General features: G+C 32.1%; 1 protein-coding gene across 1 annotated transcript in view; it reads left to right on the forward strand.

The window, feature by feature from the left end:
* The window catches only part of LOC129228446 (tetratricopeptide repeat protein 28-like), a 60,405-nt gene extending 34,551 nt beyond the window's left edge, over positions 1-25,854 (forward strand). Inside the window, exons 10-22 of the mRNA XM_054863130.1 lie at positions 340-600; positions 1,674-1,886; positions 2,926-3,364; positions 4,566-4,843; positions 5,939-6,179; positions 7,849-8,084; positions 14,508-15,533; positions 16,710-16,919; positions 17,997-18,228; positions 18,995-19,071; positions 19,902-20,019; positions 20,258-20,365; positions 23,803-25,854. Of these exons, the coding sequence (XP_054719105.1) occupies positions 340-600; positions 1,674-1,886; positions 2,926-3,364; positions 4,566-4,843; positions 5,939-6,179; positions 7,849-8,084; positions 14,508-15,533; positions 16,710-16,919; positions 17,997-18,228; positions 18,995-19,071; positions 19,902-20,019; positions 20,258-20,365; positions 23,803-25,733 (5,370 nt within the window). The 3' untranslated portion in view covers positions 25,734-25,854. The remainder of the gene's footprint in view (positions 1-339; positions 601-1,673; positions 1,887-2,925; positions 3,365-4,565; positions 4,844-5,938; positions 6,180-7,848; positions 8,085-14,507; positions 15,534-16,709; positions 16,920-17,996; positions 18,229-18,994; positions 19,072-19,901; positions 20,020-20,257; positions 20,366-23,802) is intronic.
* Positions 25,855-27,096: the final 1,242 nt, after the last annotated feature.

Raw genomic sequence — 27,096 nt, forward strand, 5'->3', positions numbered from 1 at the left:
TCATTTTGAATTTTACCATGAAAAATATTAAAATCGAAAAAACAGGTTTTCTTTTTTTGAAAAACTTGAAGGATGAATGAGATAAAGAGCTGGAAATTTGGCTAAATTATTTTCATTTGACACCAAAATGATCCCCCAAGTGCAAGCCAAAAAAGCCACAAGGGCAGATTTAACATAGAAACCGGCTACGGCCTTTAGTTCCTAGAGACTTGAAGGTAATATTTTCATTATATATTTTCATAAATAGAAGGATAAAGTGGTATGCTCCTCTGCATGTTAAAATAGTATTTAGCAAGATGATTAACTGATTTAATTTAATATTGCATCTTATTTTTATAGGAGTTAACCCTGCGACAAGAGCTTGGCGATGTTCGTGGAGAATGTAAAGCCCACGGACATTTGGGTGCTGTACACATATCGCTGGGAAATTATACCAACGCAATGAAGTGTTATGAAGAACAGTTAGAACGTGCCAAAGAATTACGTGACTGTGCCTTAGAGACGCAAGCTTTGGGAAATTTGGGTATTTCCAGATTAAACATGGGTCATTTTGAGGATGCAATTGGCTACTTTGAACAACAGCTTGCCCTTTTAGAACAGGTAAGCAGAAATGAACTTAGCTATTAAATGCAGTTTTATTTAATTTATTTCTTTCTTTCTTTCTTTATTTATTTATTGGCGATAAAGAAGTTAAAAGAGCATAAAATATATATATTATGTAAGATTGTATATTTGCCATTCACAATGTTTCATGTCTTGAGCAAAAACTCTTCATTTTATTTCAAATAGGACAGACATAAATAATTGTATTATAAATTGAAAGCTTTGTTAGATAGAAAGTTTAGGGCTTCAAACCGTATTGAAATTTAAAGTTTATTAGAATACTATTTAAAATTCTTGAATGAGAAATGAATAGAGTAGAGTCTCGAAAGTCCAAGGTTCCATTTATACATTTGAGGTGCTTTATTTATACTTAAAGTACTTTTTAATAGCTAAAAAAATTTGGTTAAAGCCTTGAAATTGAAATTTTTTGTTATTATAAAAATTTCTTAGCAACATACAATAAAGTAAAAATTGGTATTAAAATATTGGTATCAAACAATGCTCGCCAGGTGGAATGAAATATTCATTGACTACAAGAGATAAATTTAGCCTTGGTGGCAATAGCCTTGGTGCCAATAACTTGATGCAAAGACTGACTTGAACCAAAAGTGAATATTGAGTTATTTTATTGTACAAAGAAGTAAAGGTGCACGTCTTTATGTCCTCTGAATAGTGTAAAAATTTAATTTAAAAGAATTTTCTTGATAATCGAAGTTTTCAGTAGTCCAAGGTGGTGTGATCCCCAATTGCCTCAGATTTTCGAGACTCTGATGTGCATGAAACCTGACTTAAATTCTCTTAACATAAGTTTTCTACAAAATCTGTCGAAAGCTGCAAAATTTAAAAAAAATAATTTAAATACAATAAGAGAATATAGGTTTGATTTGGGCTACAAGTATGAACAACTTGTTTATACCAAAACTTTTAAAATTAATTCACAGCAAGGGCATAAGATGCACTGAAGGTGCAAATTATTTAATAAAAAATTTCTCTGCATATTTGCCTCATATTTTGCATTACTTTGTGATCAATAATTGTGTATCTTGTGACTGATAAAAATTTGTATGCAGTTGGGAAATGCCAGTGCACTTATCGACAAAGGCCGAGCGTATGAAAATCTAGGAGATTGTTATGATGCTCTTGGTGACTTTGAAGAAGCTGTCAAGTGCCATGAACAGTATCTAGCTATTGCTTTAAAAAGCCAGTCACCTCGAGACCAAGAGAGAGCTTACAGAGGACTTGGGAATTCCCATCGCTGCATTGGAAACCTTCAACAAGCTTTGGTAATGCTGACTAATATTCTTTTATTAAAAATTATCAGTAAAATTGTTGAAAATGCCTCTTTAGCCCTCCCTCTGAAGTGATAGACTCGTTGCTAAAGATGACCTTTGAAAAATAAAAATATAAATTGCTGTAATAAATTGTTGTTCAAATTACATGACAACTTTTCTTTTTCTTTTTTTAATAACCAACATTATTTTACCCTTATTTACTCCCTATTTATATTTCACTTTTTGTAGCATCTTAGTTTTAAAATTCTGCTACTGGGAATGGTATCCAGACATTCTGACCATAAAGGTTGGGTTTTGATACAGTAATGTGTACAAAGCTGCGAAGAGTCAAAATGAGCTCCTTGTCAGTTTGACTGCTAAGCTGCTTCCTCCCATAAAACTTATTAAACGAGTGCTATTACGAGTCTGAACTGGGCCCCTAGTTTCTTTCTAGTCTGACATAGCCTCTCATTGGGTATAAATGCGTTAAAGCTTTTAAAATAATGTCAAAAATTTATTGTTTTAAGTGCAGAGTTCAAAGTCAAAATTTAAAGGTTTTTTTCCTTTTTCAAATAGTTAGTTATTATTTCTTTCGCTTGTACATGATATATTTTTCATCTAATTCTTTCAAACCGTACCTTATTTTATCTTGAAGTCATACTTTTTCATGCAGAATTTGAGCATTGTTATTTTTATTCATGTTCTTCTTTAAACTCATTATAAAACTGAGAATTTGAAATATACTAAGGCTGTACCGAGACTTATTTCAGGGACAGTTTTCCACTGATTTAAAACCATTATTGATTTTGTGTTTCAAATACAGTTGGTTCTCTTTTTTATGACTTTCAAGGGATCACAAAAAATGTCCTTAAGTAGAATGCGTCCTCATATAGAATGCTCCTAAAACTACATTGGAGCATTTGGGACTGTGAAAAGTCGTTTTTAAATAGAGAAAGTTGTCAAATAAAGCGTTGTTAAACAGAGAACCAACTGCATGGTAGATTATTTGTTACGTTATCTTCAGTGTATTCAATTTCAATTTTTGCTTCAGGTTTGTTTTGAGAAGCGGCTTGTAGTATCCCATGAGTTAGGCAACACAAGTGCCAAAGCTGCAGCCTATGGAGAGCTGGGAGGCATTCACAGTCAGTTAGGCAACTTTGAGCAAGCCATAGCCTGTCTTGAACATCAACTGAATTTAGCAAGAGAAATGATGGACAGAAATGCAGAAGCTGATGCTGCATGTGGTCTTGGTACTGTGTACCAGCAAATGGCAGATCACCAGCGAGCTTTGAAGTACCACCAGATGGATTTGGATATTGCTGTGGAAATGAACAACATGGCTGCCCAAGGGCGTGCCTATGGAAATCTGGGTGTGGCACATGAATCTCTTGGTAATTTCGAACAAGCCATTGTATTTCAAGAACAGCACTTGAGCATAGCTGCTCAAATAAATGATAAAGTTGCCAAGACACTTGCATATAGCAGTTTAGGTTAGAATTTTTTCTTTTTTTCTGAAATTACTTGCTTTATTATAGTTATGTTTTTATTTACTTAATAAGTTATACTGGTTTATATCCTAGGGATGATTTTTCTTCCTTCTTAAAGTGATTTAAAACATTTTCAGACTAACTATTACATATAATAGTAATAAGAATTAGTTAATGCTTACTACATTGGGAATAAGACTACTTTCAATTGGAGGGCAGGCTTTAAAAATTGCCTTAAAATACATTTTTGTATTATTCTTATGGGGTCAGGAAATTTTTTATTGTAAATTTGTTTTTGAGGTTCGTAAAATGTTGCATCCTTTTTTGTATAATCTTCCTTTATTTTAAACTTATTTTTCCTCTCAATTTTTTTTTTTTTTTATATATTTTTTTTACTTATGTTTATCAAGAGTAGACAAGATTAGGATAAAGGTTTTGTTGGGTGCTAACAGGAGAGTATATAGGAGTTTTATTTTAGGAGTGGCCGAAGCCTAATATTATGCAATACTTATTCACTAATATAATTAAGTTTCAATTAATTTGAGAGGGACATGAATCCCTTCCTCCTTAATCAACTCTTGGGTGCTGGAAAAGGGAATGAAGATATCTCGCTTGAAGTGCACAATAATATTTTTAATTATTGGGAATTCTTTGCAACTGTATTCTACATTTTATGCTTGATCTCTTTTTCTAAAGATCTTACTAAGGAAATGTGATATCTTTGAACAAGATTGTTGTGGATCAGGCATATGATTTACTGAATCATATGCCTAACTTAGTCATATAAAAATGTGTTAAGTTTGAGTTTTTTTAAAAGTATATATAAATGATACAATTCTGTTTTTTTTTTTTTTTTTTTAAACCTTTTGCCTTTTTTCCACAAAATTCTTGTTACATTTATTGTCTATCTCTCTGTAAATATCTAAGTGTGTGTGTGTGTTTTTTTTCTTTTTTGTCTTTGTGTCTTTTGCTTGTAAATTTTTGAAGGTAATTATGTTTTTGTGGACAATAAGAAACTTACTTTCATAATGACCTTTGTATTTACAGCTCAAATCCTTGTTTACTTAATTGCATGTGAAATGATATTTTCAAATCCTTTTACTGACTTTGTGTGTTGTAAAAGTAAAATCTTTATTGGTATGTTACCTTTGTTTGCTGCTTTTAGTGTTACAATTTTATGGCTAATTATAAATTTATTTTGCAGGAAGAGTTCACCATGCCATTGGCAACACTCCTCAGGCTGTTGCCTATTTACAACAAGGTCTTCTCATTGCCGAGCAACTTGGAAGACGAGAAGATGAAGCAAGGATTCGTCACCGACTGGGGCTGGCACTCTGGGGTAATGATGATTTGGAAGGAGCCCAGCAGCAACTATATCGTGCTACTGATTTGTTTGAGAGTATCAGAAGAGAGGCCAGGGGTACTAGTGACTACAAGTTATCTCTCTTTGACCTGCAGACTGCTTCCTACCAAGCTTTACAGGTGTGTGTGTGTAACACTTTTTTTTCTCTTTAACATTTTGATTTCTTTTTACTCTATTAATTTTCATTTTTTTCTTTTTTGCTCTCAAGACATGAGTAAGTGTTAATTTTTATATTTAATTTGGCTTACAGATGCACTTATACATGTGTATATATATATATATATATATATATATATATATATATATATTCATTTAAATTACAGTTATTTTCCCAAAGAGCGAATCTCTATAGCCATAATTAGCAATAGATATATATGTGTACCATTATTATTCTTTAGTTAATTAGTTACTTTTGCCCTAGATTAGTTTACAATCAAAGGAAACGGGTTATATATGTAGTTGAATATTTAAAGTTTTTGTTTTTATGTAGGTTTTTTTCACTGCCATTTATAGGTACCTTCACAAAAATCTTACTAATAAAATCATCACCTTCACAAAAATAACCATTATATATTTTTTTAAAATTTAATACATGCAGGAAAATAATTTTAAAAAATCTTTATTTTCCCAAAATTTTATGATATTAAATTGGAAAATTATTACTCTGCCTAAAGAAAAAATCCAGTTTGTTGAACTAATGAACACAATAGTTTTGTAAGTTAGAACACTTCATTGTATTTATCTGTTTTTTGTTCCCATATGGTAACTCAATTAGTTTGATTATGTTATTTATGCATATGTGCAACTTTTATTATCAACTTTGTTGCTTGTCTTTTCCTTGATTGTTACACAAGCTAAATTACAAAGCTTGTTTGTATCAAAATACAAGATTTTTTTTTTTTAATTTTATTTGTTAATGTATATGTTTTAGGTTGACCCTCACCCCAGAAACTTTAAAACATAAGAAAGTTAATACTTGTCTTGAAAGCAACAAATCCTTATAGTTCGTAAAATTTTACCAAAATAGTTAACGTTGTTCTAGTTCTCCACCACACAGGGATCCCCCCCCCTTCCACCCCCAAGTTGAGTGACAGCGCTGTATTATGTTTTTGTTGAATTTAATTTCTCTATGTTTCAGGGCTCTTCATTTTCTTTGGTAAATTGGAAAGAAAAAAAAATCATGAGTAATTTACTTTTATTTAAATATTTTACAGCGTGTTTTGGTTGGTCTTGGAAGATACCAAGAAGCATTAGTTGTGGCAGAAAGAGGTCGTACACGAGCTTTTGTGGATCTGCTGTTAGAACGACAGACAAGTTCAGCTCAAAGCATCCTCAATTTCAATCCTGCAAATGTAGAACAGATCTATGATATCGTCAGTCGTCAGAAAGCAACGGTTCTCTACTATAGTATTGCAGCTGGTTATCTTTATACATGGCTGGTTGTGCCTAATAAAGGTACAAAATATTCTAGACCTATAAACAGAATTTTTTATTTTAAAATATTTAATGTATTGCTTTTAATTGATTTTTTTCTTATTGGCACTTTAAGAATGTTTTTCCTGTAACTTTTTAATAAATTGTCTTGTCCTTATGTTTTCTACATTTGCTTGATATAACAATTATCGCTATTGCATATTCCTTATGCTTGAAATAGGAAAATTCTTTAGTTTTTGAACTAAAGATGAATGTTAAGTTTTTCATCACCAGAAAATAAACCAATTATTGGCTGAAGTATATCTGCTTTTGACCAAAAAATCAGTTATCTCGACACCATATTTAACCTTCAAACGTTCATATTTTGAACAAACTACAAAGTTTTCAACTGCTTACTTTTTCTCCTTCAAAATATCTTTTTTAGGTTCAAGTCCTTAATGGTCCGATTTTTCAAAATCATGTCTCTGCTTCCCCTTGTTCTTTTAAAATTTCAGTTTCCTTTTACATTTTCCTTGTAACCTCTTACATCCATTTACTCCCCACCCCCTACATCCCTACCACAATAACACTGCTCTATAAAAACCTCTCAAAACACTTCTGATATCATTTTTGCCGATTCTTTTGCAAAATGAGCCTCCCCCCCTCCCCCTAAGTCCAAACAATTCCAAGCAATTTATCAGTAACCAGTGCATCCATTATTTTAATCTTTAAAAGTTTAGATAAAGGCCCCCCCCCTAGGTTCCTTTTCTCCCTAGGGACATACTAAAAATCTGTTGGGTGCCCTGTTTTTTTTTTTTTTTTTTTTTTTTTTTCATTATGGCACAAAATTATTACACTAGCTCATAATCAAGCTATACCTTATTAACCATTACTGTTAAGTATCACAATCTAGAAAAAATTTTCTCTTTTCTTACAATAACAGCTTTTCTCATGCACAATGTCATTAAGCCAGAAAGCTCATTATTGAGGAAATTCAAACTTCTGTCAGGTAAGAGAGGGGTGCTCCATCTTGTTGGAAACTGTGCGACCATTCATTGTACCGTCATAACAGTCCTCTTAAATTCTGAAAAGGCAAGTATAGGTGTATGTTAGTATCTTTCAGTATATTAAATAGAGTCTTTACCTTGACATCTGGAGATTAAAATAGGCGTATAAATTCCACAAAAACTCCACAATTGTCATTGACACTGCTCAAATAAAACACTTGTCACTACCCCTAAAAAAAGACATATAAAATGAATTCCCCCCACGGAGTCGGCACTAGTGAAAAATCGAGTTATGGAATCAAGCTTCTGCAGATATAAAAATGGAAAAGGAGTTAGAATCGACAATAGCTAGCCTGCTTACAATTTGGTTCTCTGAGTTTTTAAATGGTGGTAATTATTGCACTTTTCTATGAACAAGAGAAGGTCCCATAATGATAGATTGCCAGTTAGCAGGCATGTCAGTTAAAATATTGTAACATTTTAGTTGTATTTCTTTTTTTACATTTTTTGATCAATATCACTTGAGTGACTACTATCTTAAAAAAGACTAGGCATTTCATGTACAATTTATGAATTTATTATCTTGTATCTTCAATTCAACCTGGGGCTTCATCGTTTATTCCACCCTATTTTTGCTAATCAGAAGTGAATTAGACTATGAATACAAACTACGTGTAACTAAAATTAATTTTTCCTCCTCTCAGGTATAGTAAAGTTCCATGAAAATAACATCAGTGATGTAGAGAATGAGACTAATGATGACACCAATGCAGCACTTCCATCTGCTAGTTCTTTGTTGGAGCAATATATTGCTCATGTACGTGAAGCTCTGGGAGTTGACATCCCATCTCAAAACAACGGAACCCTGTCTGAAACAGAAAGTGAAGCTGGAGATTTGTGGAACCAGCAACTGGAAGAAATCGGGGATCGATTGAATCAGGTATGTTTGGAGCGTTATTTACAAATCGATAAAAATAAATAAATAATAACAAAATTTAAAATGTAATCCGTTTTCAACATGATCTATCTCTGTAATGATAATAAATGTACATTGCTACTAAGAATGATAAAACTCACAGTGAAAAGGAGTCATACTTTGATTTGTTATTTTTTAATAAAAATTATGTAACTTAAAATGAGAAATCAATTTTTATGGTTAATGAGAAAAAAATTAAGTTCATCATTGAAATTCATCACCTTTTTCTTTTCTTTCTCATGATGTATCAGAGTAGCTTAGTTTTTATCATTAATGCAGGTAAGGGGCCATCCATTAATCATGTGACTTTTTTTTGGGGGGGGGGGGGGCATTTTTTAACCCCCTCCGCCTTGGTGATACATGGTGAGGTTGAAGACTAAGCTCCCCCCCCTACTATATCACGTGTTTTTTTAGTACCTACGAAAAATCTTATTTTTCTTTTTAAATATTGTTAAAATACAGGTATAAGTAGCCAATGGGTACGTTCACTTAATCACATTCTGCTTTTTAGCACTTTTTAACGGAATTTAAAATGTTATTCCTAAAGACCTAAAAACCTAGGAGATTATTTTAACAACCTTTTTATACCTAAAAATAAATAGAATATGTTTGGATTTAAATACTGAAGGTAGGTAGGTACGCTATGCATATTTTATTTATGGAATTAGTATATTCATTTTCTCAATGTTATGAAAAACTGTTCCATTTAACAATAACATCTACTGCAAATAAAACTATAAGTGAATTCTTATTATTAGAACAATGTTCATAAAAAGATATAGTTAATACATACACATTTTAACGTACCTTTTTAGTATTAGAACAATAAAAGAGAATATTAGAAGACTTCTTTGCTTGGTGCTTTCGGCGGTAATCTAGTAAAAGATCATTCGCCCACTTCATAAATTCTTCTTTTGTAGAATTTTTTTTTTTTTTGCATTAGCCAACAATTCATTAAATTCTTTTTGAGCTACACCAGGTTTTTTTCCTATCTTATATTCTGCAAATAGGTCTTTATACACATCACCTAGTTTAGACATTGTTCTAATGCAAACGTACGAGGTTAAACAATTTGCGCGTGTATTCAGTGCCAAAACAAAAGAAATAATAAAGTCAGGCAGGCGGTTGTCACGGCTTGCGATCGAGAACTTTACTTTGCTCGTTTGGCAACAGTGCAGCGGCGAATCAAAATCACACACTACACGCCGATTTTCGGTTGAGTGTTGCGCGTTTATCGAAAAAATAAATACTCATGATATATTACTACAACCCTCCCTCCCCCATGTGATGTTTCGTGATTTTTTCTGGACCCCTCCCCCCCTTTCAAGCCTCACATGATTAATGGATGTCCCCCAACAGTCTTTCTCTGCTTGAGTTTTATTTTATGTTGTTTATTAATATATTTTATTTTTTTGATTTTTTAAATTGCTTTTCCTATTTTGATTGTTTTGAATCAGAAAAAGTAAAATTAAAAAAGACAAAATTTTTGGGAGAGAAACCTCTGGTTAAATTTTTAATAAAAAGTACTGTTTTAAACATTGCAGTACAAAAAATGACAGACGAAAGCAGGCAAGTTGTAGAAATTACAAAAACGATTCTGATAATTTATTGTAGTAAATAAGAAAGAAGTGAGCACAGTAGAACTTCAATTATCCAAACTCCTACTATCCGAATCGCTGCCTTTTCGAATCACTTTCAGAATTTCAAGAAGAAAAATTAAGACGGAAATGTACTGAGATTCGCAAAATAGTGACTCTGTCTACACACTATTCCCTCTGTGAAGCTATTTAAACTGTTTACTTAGATTGAGATATTGAGCAAACAGTAACTCTCATTTAAAGTACAGTACATGTATACTGTACTAATGTACAGCTCTTGCTTGTGTGTTTAGCATGTAAAAGTATTATTGCCTTTTCACTTGATGAATCAAAAGCTTTTTTCTTAGAAAATAGATTTTTCTTTCCTATTTTCAGCACACATACAGTAATTAATTAAAACACCCTATTTTCTGAAAAAAATTCCAATTATCCAAATTTTTAATTATTTGAATAGGATCTGGTTTGGATAAATTAAGAGTTCTGCTGTATTGAACTGGTTCATATGAGTTATGTAATTATAAAATGAACAAAAGTAAGAAAGTTTATCAAATATAAATTGTTTTTCTATTTCAATAAAATGCAGTAAAACCCTCTGGAGCTCCAGGCAGAATTCCTAGAGAAATATTTTTGTCCATAAAAGAGGGGTTTCGGCTGGACGGGTTTTAGTTTTATTAAAAATTTGTTTCTGTTGTTTTTATTTGACGTTAGGGTCAATCCATACAGGTTCAATGGACGAGTGAGCTTGATCATTTTTGATTTTTTAAAAACTCATATCCGTAAAAGCTACACATGAAAGATGTTTTAAACCACTTTTATTTTTTTCGCTAAACTGGACCTTTGATTTTTTAGAAGTCATCAAAAGTGGTTTTCGTAGTCAAAAATGGGACTTTTTTAGACCTTTGCATTTTGGACAAAATCTATTTGAATTACATTTATGGCAGTTAATTTTACATTTTGATGTTAAAATGCATAAGATGATAGTCTTACATGCTGAGTTACATGGCTGTAACTTAACTTACATATATTATGCTCTAAATAATATAATATACTGAAAAAGCATATTGTAAGTATAAAAATAATTATTTTAATTTGATAACTTAGAAATGTTTGGACATGGATGAGTAGTTCATACTTGATTGGCAGCTTGAGTAGTTTATAGACTACACTGATAATCTGCACACATAAATTTTCAATTTCACATATGCTCTGTACATTAATTTATCTAAATTTGCTTTAAACATGTGCAAAAACATTATACATACAAAATTTTAAAAAGTGCGTTTTTTATTTCTTGTTTGAGTGTAGTTTTGAGAAAATGAACTGGCTTACTAGTCTTATAGTTCTAAAAGTGACTCAAGTATATGACGTTTTGGAATGCTCTACTAATGCACACTCATAATTTGATACTTTGAAACTGTACCAGGACCAAGACAATGACAGGGGTTCTATATTTAGTTATCAACACAAGCTATGTAATAACCTTTTTGACAATAATGGGCATTTTCTTTTGATGGGCATTTTAGTAACACACTATTCTTCATACCTATTGCTAGTGAACAATAATTTTACTGTGATAATATTTAAATATGGTGGCATTAAGCAGTAATTAGATGTTGTATTGGGAATTTTATTTGCAGAGTCAAACCTTTCTTGTAGAATTTCTTCAGCTAGTTTAATATACTGAGTGCTCACAATTATACTTGCAGTGCTTAGGAGCAAAAATGCAGAAGGTATACATTTCTCTAGGAATTGAAATGTGACTTCTAGTTGTTCTTTGCGAGCTAGTCTTAGTATCAATTCTTTTTACGGTTCCTCTGATTCCGTTACATTGTCCATTATCATGTAATATTGCATAGAAGTGCCATTCAGCTTTCAAGTTGACATCCATTCCACGATTACATAACAGGGATCTTGCCAGAGAAAATTTGGGTCTGTTAACGGACCCTTCACAAAAATCCGATGAACCAAAACGGACCTTTCACAAAATCCCGATAAACCAAAACAGGCCCTTCACAAAATTCTGATAAACAAAAAACAGATGTTTCACAAATCGTTTATTGAAAGAGCAAATCTCAAAGTTTGTTTTATGCAGCAGTATTGTTGTAAACTTCTCTGAAAAAGTGTTGCGGCAGCTGTAAGCACTTTTCTCCCCGCTCATGATTTAATAAACAATAATATACAGAAAATGAACTTAGAACTTGCAAAGAATAGTAGAGGTGGGGAGAAAATGTGATAGCTCCAAATAGGGATAGGGTTACAAACTTTAAAATTATCGCCACTTAGGGTCTGGTGGTGGGATGTTTAACTGTTATTTTGTGAGAAAATTATATGGGTTTGATTTTTCGATGCTAAAAAGGATAATTAACTTTAAATAAAGTCTTTTATTTACCGTTTTTTTTTCTTTAGATGATTTTCCTACATTTTGAAAAACGCAATCTTTTTACATCCGATATGAGATATGAGAATCATATTTTATTATTTTTTCAAGCTAACTTTGCTTTATTAGGATGAAAATAACTGAAAGTCTTTTTATTTTTGTAAGACCGCTTATTTCAAGTTTTTAAATCGAAATTCCATTTTTTTATGAGTCAAAAAAGTTATTGATGGTTTATTTTTTATTTTATTTATTTATTCATTTTTATTTTTTTTATTTTTTTCTTCAGCTGTGTTCACATATTAATGATATGTTTATCATAGGACTCTAAAATGCAATTATAAAATAATTTTATCTAAAAATATTTATTTTACAAGCCGTTTTTGATGCCTTCACTTTGAGGATTGCGATCTCTTTGCATCCGCTATGGGAATGTGATTTTTCGAATTTTCGATGTTTAGTACGCTTTTTTAAGAGGTAAACAAATAAAATATTTTTATATTTTTGTAAAAATCACAGAGTTTATAAGTTTCCAATAAAATTCTGCACTCGTTAACAGTGTCTTGGTTCAAAAAGTTGAATGCTGAACCCCTGCCTGAATTTCTTTATTACAATTATTTTAAATACTATGCATATAACATTTCTAGTATAATTTAACATAATGTAGAATGGTGAATAAATATTGATACTTGAGGGGTGCCCATCTCCCAGAAAGTGATGCTGCCCCTTCCTGAATAGTCGAAAAACACTCAAGAATGATATTCTCAACAGAAAAGTGGGAAAACACTCAACTTTAAGTGTCAATAATGCAGTTTGCGCCATCTCAAAATTCTAAAATTTCGTTTTTACAAAATTTTTATTTTTTGTTTTTGCAAAAAAAAAGTTTTTTTTTTTTTTTTGCAAAATTATTTGATTTTTTACAAAATTAATTTTTTACAAAAAACGAACTTTGTGAAAAATCCTGGACAGACCCCTGCATAAATTAGCAAAGTTCTTTCTATTTTTATAGTGTATTTGAGTAAAGTATTTCTGTACGACACATATGGTATCACCACCAGAACTATAGTACTTCTGTGTGAGTTCATTTTTTTAAAACTACACTCAAACAAGAAATAAAAAACACACTTTTTAAAATTTTGTATGTAAAATGTTTTTGCATATGTTTAAGGCAATTTAGATAAGTTAATATACATAGCGCATGTTTGTATGTATTGAAAATTTATGTGTGTAGATTATCAGTATGTTCTATAAGTTAACTGCTTAAATTGCCAATCAAGTATGAACTATTCATCCATGTCCAAATATTTATGAGTTATCAAATTAAAACAATTATTTTTATACTTACAACATGTTTTTTCAGTATAATATATTATATAGAGCACAATATATGTAATTTAAGAAGGTGCAATGAAGTTTTCACATTTTTTATCTCTGTTTTAGTGTGTGAATTAACCAGCAAAATTGCTCAATTTAAAAGACTTGTACCTTTTTTACAAACTAAATACTCAAAACAATATATGTAACATATATAGTGTTTGAATGGAACATTCAATTTAAGTATGAACTATTCATCCCATACTATTTCATAATATAGGAACATTCAATTGGTCAAGAAATTTTATTTTTAATTCCATCCCCTTTCAGTTTACAAGGGTCTAAAAATGTCATTTTTGTCATTTTTCCAATTTTTGAGGGGCTGTAATCAATAAAGGGCAAACAAACACACAGCAACAGTTAAATATTCTTATTAGCTCTGTTCCAGTAGTTAGTTTTTGCCATATTTCATTTTGTGTGTCCGTCCCCTATGCGAATTAACCCCCTTTGAAATGAGTAAAATTTTTGCATTTGAACTTGAACTTTAACTTGTTGCCATTGCTTTAATTATTAAGTTACAGCCACTTAATTCAGCATGTAAGACTATCATCTTATGCACTTTAACATAAAAGCATAAAATTAACTGCGATAAATGTATTTCAAATAGATTTTGTCCAAAATGCAAAGGTCTAAAAGTCCGATTTTTGACAACGAAAACCACTTTTGATGAACTCTAAAAAATCAAAGGTGCAGTTTAGAGAAAAAACAAAAGTGGTTTTAAACATCTTTCATATGCAACCTTTAGGGATATGAGTTTCAAAAAAATTAGAAATGGTTGAGCACACCCATCCGTTGAACCTGTATGGATTGACCCGTTAGATTGTTTTTTTATTAAATCTGCATCTATTTCATTTCTTTTGTAAAAGGATTTTGAGCCGAAAAATTTTATCTAGATACTTCACTTGAATTGTCGCAGAATATTTTGCTTCTGTGACTGCATGCTTTTTTTTATTTGTATCTTACCTTCTTCTTTTAAAATTTATACAGTTATGTATTTATTTTATTGTTGTTCTTTAAATAAAAAAAAAGATCTGTTTGCAGGAAAATGACCGTACAGGATTCTTAAGAATGGTGAATAGAAATCACCTTTTCAACAGTAGCAATTACAGTTTGAGCAGTCTCTTCAGTGTCGGTAGCCTAGGAGGCAGCATTGCAAGTGGACTCACAAGTAGACCTGGCAGTATTCGATCTCGTAGGTCTCAGTGGCAAGGTCCAGCACCTCTGCATGCCTTGTATGATCTATTGATTGCACCCGTTGAAGAGCATCTACCTAGAGACCCTGAACTTCAAGAACTCTTGTTAGTGCTTGATGGTGATCTTTACTTAGTTCCTTTTTCCATTTTGAAAAACAGCAGCTGTGATGAATATCTATGTGAAAGGTTCAGTTTAACCGTGTTGCCTTCTATAAGTGCCTTGAAAGCCAGCCAGCGATCTAAAATAGTTCGGCAAAATAATAGCAAAGACATAGCAACTGCCTTGGTTGTTGGGAACCCAAAAATTCCAGCCATTGTGTCTGAGCATTGGGGATGGAACGATATCCCACAAACTGAACAAGAAGCTAACCTCGTTGCTGAAATATTGTCCACCAAATCAGTAATAGGTGCAAATGCTACTAAAGAAAATATTTTGAATCAATTATCACAAGCAGAGTGCATTCATTTTGCAACACACATTTCTTGGAAATTGTCTGCTGTTGTTCTTTCACCAGGAGAGTTTATGGAATCATCTAGACATTTCTCTCATGGATCACAGTCAGAAACCAGCCATGAGAACAATGATTATTCTGAGGAACCCACTTCGGAATTGTCTTCGACAGATCTCCCTCCTCTGTCGGAATTCCTGCTCACGGCTGCCGATATTTTGAACCTTCGCTTGTCTGCCCGTCTGGTTGTCATCAGCTCATGCCACACAAGAAACCACCATGGCCGTGCTCATTCTGATGGTGTTGTTGGACTGACACGAGCGCTTTTGGCTGCTGGAGCTCAATGTGTTCTGGTTTCCTTATGGCCTGTTCCTGATTCTGCTGTGAAGATCTTGTTGAGAACATTTTATTCTTCTCTTTTACAGGTATGATTATTTTTCCATTTCTCGTTCCTTAGGCAAGCTCAAATATTTGCTACAGTTACATAGTAATATGTATTAAATCAATAACAAAGATCTGTGCTTAATTTATAGCTCAGAGCTTCAGCAGTGCCAGATTAATGCCAGTGCAAACAGGGCAGCTGCCCCTTAAAGGCAGCCCCCAAATCATTCCCGTAACTTAAACATAAAATAGTTTGGAAAACAAATTAAATCCTTTATCTCAAAACAGAAAAATAGGCATTTAATAATCTACAATTATTTTTTAAAAATATAGTGTTTGCTAAAGTAGAACTTTTATTAGAAAGGAGTCACACATGCAAAAATTAGCAAGTTATGATGTGGAAAATGCTCACTTAAACAATTTTTCAGTCAGCAAATGAGACAGTGAGAAGCAAAAAGATGTAAGAAGACATTTTCAAGTTTTGAGTAAAATTCATTGAAAGATAACATCCTAGGTAGGCTTTCATTGATTTTTATTTTTCTAAGTCATGCTGTACAGCACCACCTACCAAGACTACTTGTACTATATCTTGCCCTAAGACAGAGGAGAGGTTCCCCTACTATTTGTACTGGTTATCTCCAAATTTTTAATTTTGCTACTTACATCCCTTTGCTTCTCACTGCCTCAAATAATCTATTTAGTTATATTTATATTGTAGATTCTTACACCTAATTTATGGACACAAATGAAGCTGTACTTCCTATTTGATGACTATGAAGTTAAGCATTTTTGTTTTTAATTACAATAAGAAACTTTATTCACAATAATATACAGAAATAAATCTACCCTATTACATGATGAATTTGTTGTGAGGTGGACAGTTGTCCCAAGGCACGTCGTGCCTTTCCCCTTGTGTCATCATCTTCTCTTTGGCTTGTCCTCCATACTTTTTTTTAAAATTATTTTTACCCAAACTGAAATAATTATTTTTTACATTAGTCAATAAAAATCTATAGAAGGCAGGGAAAACCAGCAATTTATTTCAATATCACTAAAAGTAAACTTTAGATAGACTTGTGAATCTAAACATTTATTTATGGAACACTTGCATATCTATAGTTGACTAAGAAAAGGTGAGATTCTTGTCATTGGCTTGGTGTTGAAACAAACTAACTGACATTCAGCTTTGTATTTAAAACAAGTTTTAACTTTATTTACAGGGAAGCAAGGTAAGTTTAGCTCTTGCAGAAGCAATGAGGACCATTCAGACTACCAAACATTTTGCCCATCCAGCCAACTGGGCCAGTTTTGTCTTAGTTGGAAGTGATGTACATTTGAGCAATCAAGTAGCCCTCATGGGACAAGCCCTCTCAGATCTCTTGAAGACCCCAGACAAGTGCACTGCTGCTCTGCGTGTAGTTCTGCATTTGGTAATTGATCTTTACTTGAACAGATTTTTCCATTCTAAAGTAGATAATATGCTTTATTTTTCCTACATGAATAATAGTTATACAGTCGACTCTTACATGTATGCCAACTATACTGGTTTTTCCAGTAGTTTACTGAATTTTGTCACTCGTCTGGTCTGCTAATTCTATATTAGCTACCAGTTTGTTTCGCACTCTTGGCTTCCTTAAGAGGTTTTCCATCTCCAGCTCAGTCACTTTCCTGTGCCGGGCTGATGAGTGTTAATAAGCACGAAACTGCAGTCCTCGGCTGAAAATGACTGAGCTGGCGGTGTATTTCTCGTATTTCTCCTTGTCGCCCGATTTTTACTAAACATCTACTGAATATTTATAAAGTTTGGGAAAATCCCTTTGTTTTGAAAAAAACCCTGTAAAATTACATTTGTAAAGATTATCTAGCCATATGAACTCTATGGTTTGAAAGCTTCCTCCTAAAATTCAAACTTTAGTGCATCAAAATCTAACAACATTATCTATGCTTATTAAGTTAGATCTAAAATAAGTTTTAACTCTAAAGTAAGCATCAATTTAAATTTAATTTTTTCGTTTCATGTTCCAGTTAGTTATTTTATGCGTACATAAAGTAAAGAACTTCCATGTGATTATATTTAAAGGAATAGTAAAAAGTCTACTGGATTTTTTTCCTTAGAAGGTTGGCAGGTATGCTCTTTGCAGTGTCTAAAATCAGTAGTAAATTATTAACTTGAAATCACTGAATAACAATACAATAAAAATGTAATTATTTTTTTTTTGGCTATGAGACGTTGTTTTAGTGCAAATACGTAATTGTTTTCTGATTTCATTGTTCACTTCATGCTATTTGTTCTTACTTGCTTTTAAAAATCAAAACTGCAAAAATAAATACAAGAATATCAGTTCAGATTTTTAAATGGCTAACTATTTGGATTGATACATTCAGTTGAGTATATAAAAATGTTAACAAAAAACATTTCCATTTTCTGATCATTATCTAAAACCTTGATTTGAAAATATTTATTTCATGATTATAACTATACTTTAATGTGAATAATTTTTTAATAGGTTGAAAAATCGCTACAGAGAATTCACAGAGGGCATAAAAATGCTATGTATACTACTCAAAAAAGTATTGAAAACAAAGTGGGCCCTGTCAATGGCTGGAAAGAACTTCTGATATCTGTTGGGTTCCGGTTCGAACCAGCTTCAAATGGTCTGCCCGCATCTGTATTTTTTCCCCAGTCAGATCCTGGAGAAAGATTGACTCAGTGCAGTGCCAGCTTGCAAGCTCTCTTGGGTACTGAATAACTTCTTATGATTTTTTTTTCTGAAATACTTTAACTATGAACCTAAATGTTTGTAATTAGAGCCTCATGAAAATTCTCCTACGTATTTCTCATGGTTGAACAAAATGTTGATCATAACAAAAGTTTCAAATGCTTGACTAAACCATTTATTTTATTCTTCGCTTGGTGGCTGTTCAGCCAGTGGATACTGAGAATCCCAGCGGCATGCAGTAATGTTAACAGGCATATCTTTAAGATTGGTGCTACTGTGCAAATGATCTCCATCCCAATTAACTGTTCTACATCGGCAGATTATGATCAAAGCCAAACCAATGGAACTGATTAAATTATCTTTTTTTGAATATCTGCTAACTTTGTTGGGTATAAAAAAAAAAGTTTATGTATAATCTGTATTGTTGCTTGAATTATAAAATCTCGTAACTACAAATGGCTGTATTTTACAGGAGAGATGAACTGATTTTTTTTCCCTCAAAGTCTTTGGTATTTAAATAAACTTAGCTGTGTTGCAAAGTAAAACAATTTTTCATCCAACGAAAAAACGAACTGAGATAAGAAGTTTTTAAAGTTCAACAATGATAACAGTTTTCTTATTTGTTTAACTGCTGCAAGCATTTATCACATGCAATCATACTGCACCTTTTCTTTTTCTTTTCATTCTTCTTCTTCTTTTTTGCTTAAGTTTTGCTTTTTATTGTGTTTATAGCTTTTCATGCATATGTCTATATATATTTCATCTGATTGAAGATTATTTTATAGGTCTATCATCTGTATCTCTAAGTGCAATTACCAAGTTGCTCTCTAGTCCTGAATATGCTGATGATATTATTCAACTGGTATGTTTTTAAACTATTAATTGTCCTATTATGACTGATAACAACCCTTCTCTTGAAAAACACATAAAAATAAAAATTATGATTATTGCATTTGCAAATAGTTCATCCATAGAATTTAAAACTTATCTGCAGTGTAAAATTAATATACAAAGAAAAGTAATAATATTTTTAGGATGACTTAACAGTTTTTTCTTTAGTAAATTGTAAAGTAAATGTAAATCTATTTTTTCTTTGGTCTTCATTATTGAAACAGACCATCAACTAGTTAATTTTATAAAGTATTAAACTTTCAAATTTGTTTGTAAATTAATTGCAAGATACTGTAGTTGACATAAAATTTATCAGCTTATGTTTTTATTAAATTATTTCATAATTTACTCCTCTTAAAAGTAACTTCAAACTAATGCACTCTAAATAATGCTGCCAAAAGGTTTTGCAGTTAAGATTATTTTGAATGTACACAGTGTGTCTCAAAATTAAAAATATTGTATTTCAATCCTAAGAATTACCTTCATTAAAACTTAGCCATAAGTTTAAATAAACTTCACTATATAAAGTAAAAGATCTGATCAATTTTATTTCACTTGAGTTGTTTTTTATTCAGTTCATTTATCCATGAACATGATGAAATGTTTGAATTTAAAAAAGGTTTCTTAGTAAATGTTTTCTTGTGTAGATTGGCAAAAGTTTTCAGCTTTTTGTTAATGATGTGAATTTGTTAGGAAAAATATTTTTAAGAGATCTTAGTTTTCAGATTTCCTTTTGTATTGTAAACTGTGTTGAAACATATTAATATTATATTTTTGTTAAATGGATTTTTTGAAATCCAGATCCGTCAAGTAATGTCGCAGTTTCTGCACAAAGATCAAGAAGATGAAAACATTGAATGCTCAGTCAGTGTCCGTCTTTGGAGCATACCTGGATGCCATGAATTACTTGCTTCACTAGGTAAAACATATTTTTGTATCTCAAAATTATTAGAAACTGTATTTTATTCATGCAATTTCTAAATAATATTATTAATTGTTTGGAAAATTTTAATTTGAAGTCTTAAAAGAAGTAGAAAACAGTTAACAGTAAAATTGAATGCTTAAAAAATAGTTGTATGCCCAAATAACAAAATAATTGAATTTTCAACATAAACTATAAAGAATGTTTCAATGTTTGTTCCTCCCTCTCCATTTAGGCTTTGATCTGATGGAAGTAGGCCGTGATGAAGTCATGCTTCGTATGGGCAAGCAAGCTAACAGAAGGACCATTCAATTCGCCTTGCAGGCCTTACTGGCTGTATTTGGTATGTTGCTGCTATATGTTTTAAATATCTCCATAATTTCTTGTACTTTTTATCCCTTTTCTTGGATTTTTTTTTTTTTTTTTAATATGAGCATCAAAACTACAAAAAAAAAAAAAAAAAAATGATGAATCAGAATAAAACTTGATAGAGAAAACTTGGTGACTGTTTAAGATTTTTTTTTTTTTTTTTTTTCATGATACATTGAAACCTATGTAAGCTGACCACCTGGTTCACCAAGTCCCTAAATGACAGAACCCTACACCATTCTCATCATAACATTTATTTACAAAATATTTACAATAGTTCTAAGAAATGGCACATCTCATCATTTCCTTTCAATGTCTTACTTAAAATATTTATTTCATTTTCATTGATATTATCTTAGTAACTAATCAAAACTAAAAAAATTGCTAAATTCAGTGAAACCTGTATAAGTTGACCACCTGCGGTGTCATAAATTTGCGGTCAACTTCGACAAGTGGTCAATCTTATGGAATTTGATATATATGATCCAGAACTATACAATTCTGTACCTGACAATAGCACTCAACTTAGACAGGTGGTCAACTTCAGGTTTTACTATATTTGTATTAGAACAAGCAAAAACAACTTTTTGGACCAATCATTGAGAATATAGTTTTGCCAAAGGGAAAATATTATTAGATTCGTCACACATACTGAAATTGGTATGTCATGATTGGATAATTTTCAGTTAGGCAGTTATATATGTATAAAACAATTTATGGTCTTGTTCTTTTAAATCATGCCAGTAAGTATAAATTGTAATAAATACAATAGGCGCCGTTTAATGTGATCACTCTGGGACAAATACATTTGATAACAATTATCAAAAAGATTCCAGGCCACACAAAATGATTAGTTTTTCAATTAAGAAGCATTTATTTATACAACTGCAAATTAAATTACAATGACTCAATTAAAGGCAGTTTTGAATTTTAAATTACTAAATAAGCAGAATGGAATAGCTCTTTTTTTCCATCTAATAAACCATCCGTCTGATGCCACAGTCCTCTTTGCCCATTTGAAAAGCAAGATGTTCTGCTTTTTGTTGCATTAACGGATGTTTACTCTCGCATCATTTTCCTAACATTCACAAACCATAGTTTCAAAGCAAATTCAACTTTATCATCTTTTCCAGCAGGGTTTTGCTTGTTTATATTTTCATTTTGCTTCACTTGTTTTCAATCTCGTCACGATGTTTTAGTAACTTACAAAGTAATGACTAAAAAATTTTTAGTTGTTCCGCAGTATTTCTTTGACTCATCACCGTTAAATTTCAAAATGTCAATTTTTTCCTTGACAGTTTAATCATTGCGCTTTTCTCAATGGCTAAAAGGTTTGACTGTTTAGAGTAACAGAGTTTTTAGTATTACAGAGCAGAAAGAAAAATTCTTCTGATTTACTGATAAAAAGGGAACTTGTTATCCCAGAAGCTACTTGTCAGGGTTTGCCTTTGTATTTCTGTTGATTGAGGAATAAAAAAGGGGGGAAATTGAAAGTTTATGAAAAAGTGATAACAAAAAACGAAGACACTGATTACAATATCCGTCTGTTTTTATTGAACGTTAATATACAAGTGTTTCGGGACTTCATGATTCTGATACAATTAAAGGAATGATAACGTTAACTGTGACCACATTAAGCGGTACCTACTATAATTCAGTAATTCCTATTTATATATAACTCTACCAATAATACCGGCTATTTTGTACATAAAGTATTCACTACAGACTGCTTTAATTCTCTACACAGAGAAAGAAAAAAGTAAAATTTCCTGTCAAAGTGTAGAAAAGTGCTATTTTACGAGTCAACTTTTAAATTTAGAACTCTTTGGATTTTTTTTTTAAATTCCAAATATTCAGTTATTGCTATTGATTGGCATAAACATTCTGTTTCATGGATTTTCTGCCAAAAAACCCCGTGTGAATTCCTGGAAATCAAAGGACCTCTGTGCCAAATTTAGCAAAGATCCCGCGTAAACTGGATTTTCATGAGGAGCATACACACATACATCCATTTTATCTATTTAGATTAAGGCAAGTCATTATTTCCACAAGTATTTTAGGCCTAAAGCTATAACTAATGAGGAAATCATTAGTAAGAAACATTAGTGAAACGAACTGATGTGTACATCACATGACTTCCTTTTATTCCAATTTAATGTCATTTTCGCATTATTGGTAATTTTAATGTTTTTCAATTGTTTACTCTCTAAATATCACCAATAGTGGTCAGATTAAAACCAGATTTTTAAAAAAAATTGCCAAGTTGGCGACAAAACTTGGCGTCCAAAAGACTAGCGATATATTGCCAAATTGTAACACCACTTGAGTTTACATCGAAATTAACAATGATTCCCCCCCCCCTCACTAGGAGTCTACGTACCAAATTTCAACTTTCTAGGACATACCGTTCTTGAGTTATGAGACATACATACGCACATTCGCACATACATACGTACATACAGACTTCAAAGAGAAAACTCATAACTAACTCGGGACTCGTCAAAATGGATATTTCGCGTGTCTATACGTTCTTGGGCACTGATCCACGTGTGGTCGAGTTGGAAAAAATACTCAACATTCATTCGGGGGTGAGCAAAATGGAAATTAAGGTCAATTTTTGAGTGAAAATTTTTTCACGAATACAATACTTCCTTTTCTATAAAAGGAAGTAATTAGTAACTGCAACAAGTATTTTATACCTAAAGCTATAATTAATGAGGAAATCCTTATTTATAAATAATAGTGACAACTTCAATGTGATAAACAATCAGTATAAAACTTAATTTCTTTGCTGACAATCTTTTATCTTTTTTTTATTGTTTTAATTTGACACATTGATACTGTCAACTTGTCACATTGATTTGACTATTGATATCTTAACTTAAAACACACCTTTGTCTGATGAATACATGTTTTTGATACCTCAGATTACCTTTCAGATAAAAAGAGTAAATTAACTTAAATAAAATGTTTAGCTCACATAGGACAAGCTCAAATCAAAAGAATTTTGTTCAATGATGAATTTTGTCATTAAAATCATAAACTTCATATTTTCAAAAATCTCAAAAGTATGAAATTCATTTAGCACCAAATAAGCTACCTTACATGTAACACCTTTAAATAATTTCCATTCATTTCAGAAGATTTGGACAGGTCAGGAGATTAACTTTCTAGGAATTTAAAAAGATTCTTGGAAAAAATAAGTGAGGTATATTTTTTATAGGAATGGAAATAAGTTGAGAGCAGAATTTCTAACAATTAAAAATTAAAAACAACTTTCTGGGTTTACTTTTATTATTCTTCCTGGACTTGATATTATGAAGTTTATAAGATAAAGTCTTAAGTAGTTTCTGTTTTGTTATTGACAAGTATGCATTCCTAATATTCACTATGAATATCTTCCTGAACTAGATACTCAAGAAGCTGCGAAGAGTCTTACATTAGAAGATTCTAGTTCATTAGAGAGCCTAGAAAGTGTACCCAGTGATGCAAGAACAGTATCACCACCCCCTGCAGTTACGCCTACTCTTGCATATCCTACTTGGCGTCCAGTAGTGGGAAACCAAATATTGGGCAGGAGCAGTACTGGTGCTTTTAGTACTTATGCAAGGACAAGGGGTGAACCTGATGGTCGAACAGCAACCATGGGAAGTGACCAAAAAGGAAGAGAAAGTGATACTTTCACTCCAAGTCCTGTTGATACCATGAAGCCATATGGTGGAGCAAATGCTCAAAAGCCTTCACCACAACCAAGTCCACATCTTGCCATTAATCTTTCACATCAAAGTAAAATTCGGTGCATGTATAACAACAGCCCACCAAGTGATAACAATGTTCGACCCGACAGCTCTTCTTCGGCGAGCTCTGCTGCAGAATGGGATTCGGGGCAGTCTACTGTTAGGAGACAGTTTACATCCAGAGATATAGATTCTGCCTCTATGAAAGATCTTTCCATTGGGCACACTTGTAAGCAAAATATATGCAATTCTCTGAGCGGGCCTCACAGCAAGCATCCATCTATAAATTCTTTGAACGATGATAATGACATTATTCTTTCAAACAGCAATTCAGAATTTGATTTTCCCAGCAGTAGTTCTGATGTTGGAAATCTGTCATCTCAGGTGCCTAATTTCAACTTATCCAGCTCGAGTAGCAAGAGTGATTTGAAAAGAAAATCATGCATGTTTTCCACTGTTGTAAATAAAACCATGAATAGGGATTTCTGCAGAAAAGGTATACCTGATAGACATTATTATAGAAAAGCAAATACTTTGAGCCACATGGTAGAAACTAAAGCTCAGATACATCAAACTGACACTTTCCACAACAAAACATATCCTGGTGGCGAAACTGGAATTTATGCACCTTGTCTTGAAGGGAAAACTCAAGAAAATGTTGATATCCTTGAAATTCGTGTGCCATCTAATGTTGGCAGGGGAAAATCTCTATATGTACCACAAGCATTTCACAATAGCTTGCTGAGTAAGAAAGATCATGGTGGGAAATACATTATGAATACCCAATTAAGACATTTAAGCCAAGAACTGCCCATAACCGATGTGTATCATGATCGTAATGTGGGGTTGGGTTTGGCTCCATCCCTTTCTAAGATATTAGCCACTGATAACATCCAAGCATTGACTGAAGATGTACCTGAAAATATCATTCAACTTACCAGTAGAATAACAAATATCAATCAGAAACATCGTCAAAAGCCACCACTTCCCCCGAAACATCCACCTCTTCCTTACACCCACAGTCACAGGACTTCAGCTAAAGATGGTTTGGGCAACAACAATCTTGATGCTCTGCTTAATCACGGGGTTCGAGACCAAGGGGATGGTGGCTCTTTCACTGACCTGAGTTGCCCCAGTCAAAATCAAGACATCTTCCCGCCATCGTTGAAGGTTTTCTCATCATTTCTCAATAGCATGGAAGAAAACCACACTTCAAAATCAAATTCAAAAAAGTCAAAGTCGGACAATGTGCTCACGGAGAACTTGTCAGCATTTACTGCTAACATTAGCTCACTCGAATCTTCTCCGACAATCGAAGAAAATATCAATAAAGCTGAAAATAATGAAAACTTCATGCACAAAGCAGGATTAGAACGTGATGATGCAACTATTTCTATCAATAATCCTTCAGATTTACAGAAAGATGGTTGGACTATGGACACAAATCAGAATTTCTTCAACAGTTCAACTACTTCGGATACTGAAGGTAGTGACATAGACAATTCATCCAAGAATGTATCAACTGTGAAAAGGAATCCCAAACATGTGTTATCTCCCCGCTGTAAAGTTCCTGAAACTCTCAGTTCTAATCCATCCACATGTTAATGAATTTTGTACATTTTGTTATTTTCTTGTTGTGTGATTTTATAAATGTGAATAGATTTTTCGATTCACTTTTACACTTGTTAAAGGAGTTTATATTTCAATCAAACCCATTTATAACGAATCTTTTACATTTGTTATGATATTGGCTATTCATTAGCATTTATAAAAATGTTTGTAAACTGAGGAGCAAGACTTCGTATTTAAAATGTCACAAGTAATTGTTTCTGTAAATTGAAAACTTGGAATTTCAATTAAGTAGATTATTTGCTTTACAAAAATTTAGGGACAATGTTTTTGACTTTAAAATGGTGAGGAGAGTAAGAATTAAAATGTACATCAAGCATTTATTCAATGAGTATAGGATGTAATTGTTTGACTTCTTTGCAGTTTTTTGGTGCAATGCATGAAGGCTGAAACACAAGTAAGCAGTAAAAACAATGAAAACAAAAAGAATTAATTTTCCAGTGTTGTGCCATTGGTAAGACTACCTTCAGTTCTCATGAAAGAGTACATTCAGTTATAAAAATATCTTTTATTAATCTTCATTTAATTTATTCCTGTCCCTTCTCCCCAGATCAATATATGAGGTACGATATATTTTTGTCAGAAACAGAGGGGGTGAGGGGAGGCTTTTAAAATCAGATTGTTATAAAATACGGTAAAACCCCTCCTAACGGACACCCCTCTTATGAAGACCGTTTAATTCCCCTGATTCCAAGGAGAATAACATTATTAAACCCCTGTCCTGCGAACACCCCTCCATTGCAGACAAAAAAATTTGTCACGTTAGAGGGTTTTTACTGTAAATCATATACTTTAAATTATATTTGCAAACATAAAGGAATTTAGATGGTATAGCTAATAATCTTCCAAAATCTGCAAGAGAAATCAAACTTTTGCACTTGGAATTTCAACTCTGAAGTTGGAGACCCTAATCATTTTATATCCATAGCCCAATCGTTGTAAAAAGTATGTTACACATATTTGGGAAACAATTCATGAACATACACAGCTTATACGTATCTTATTTTTTGTCTACTTTTGCGCCTTAATCCTAAGAAACAAACATACATAGATATGGAATGTTTTTTTCCCCAAGTGCCTAAAATCTTTAGAACAACTCAAGGATTTTAATTAATGATTTTGTATACTGAGCCAGAACTTAACAAAACCAAAACTTAGAATATTCTGTAAAATGTATACAAAAATAATTTCTTTGAATTTTAAATGTTTCTTTTTCAAGCATTCAGCTTATGCAGATTTTCAGCTTACACATTATTTGGAATACATTATCATACCTGCCAAAACTTCTATTTTTGCCGATTTTCCACTTAAGTATGATTTTTTTCCACTTTTTAAAAAT

Source organism: Uloborus diversus, chromosome 1 (assembly GCF_026930045.1).
Source record: "Uloborus diversus isolate 005 chromosome 1, Udiv.v.3.1, whole genome shotgun sequence".
NCBI classification, from domain to species: domain Eukaryota; kingdom Metazoa; phylum Arthropoda; class Arachnida; order Araneae; family Uloboridae; genus Uloborus; species Uloborus diversus.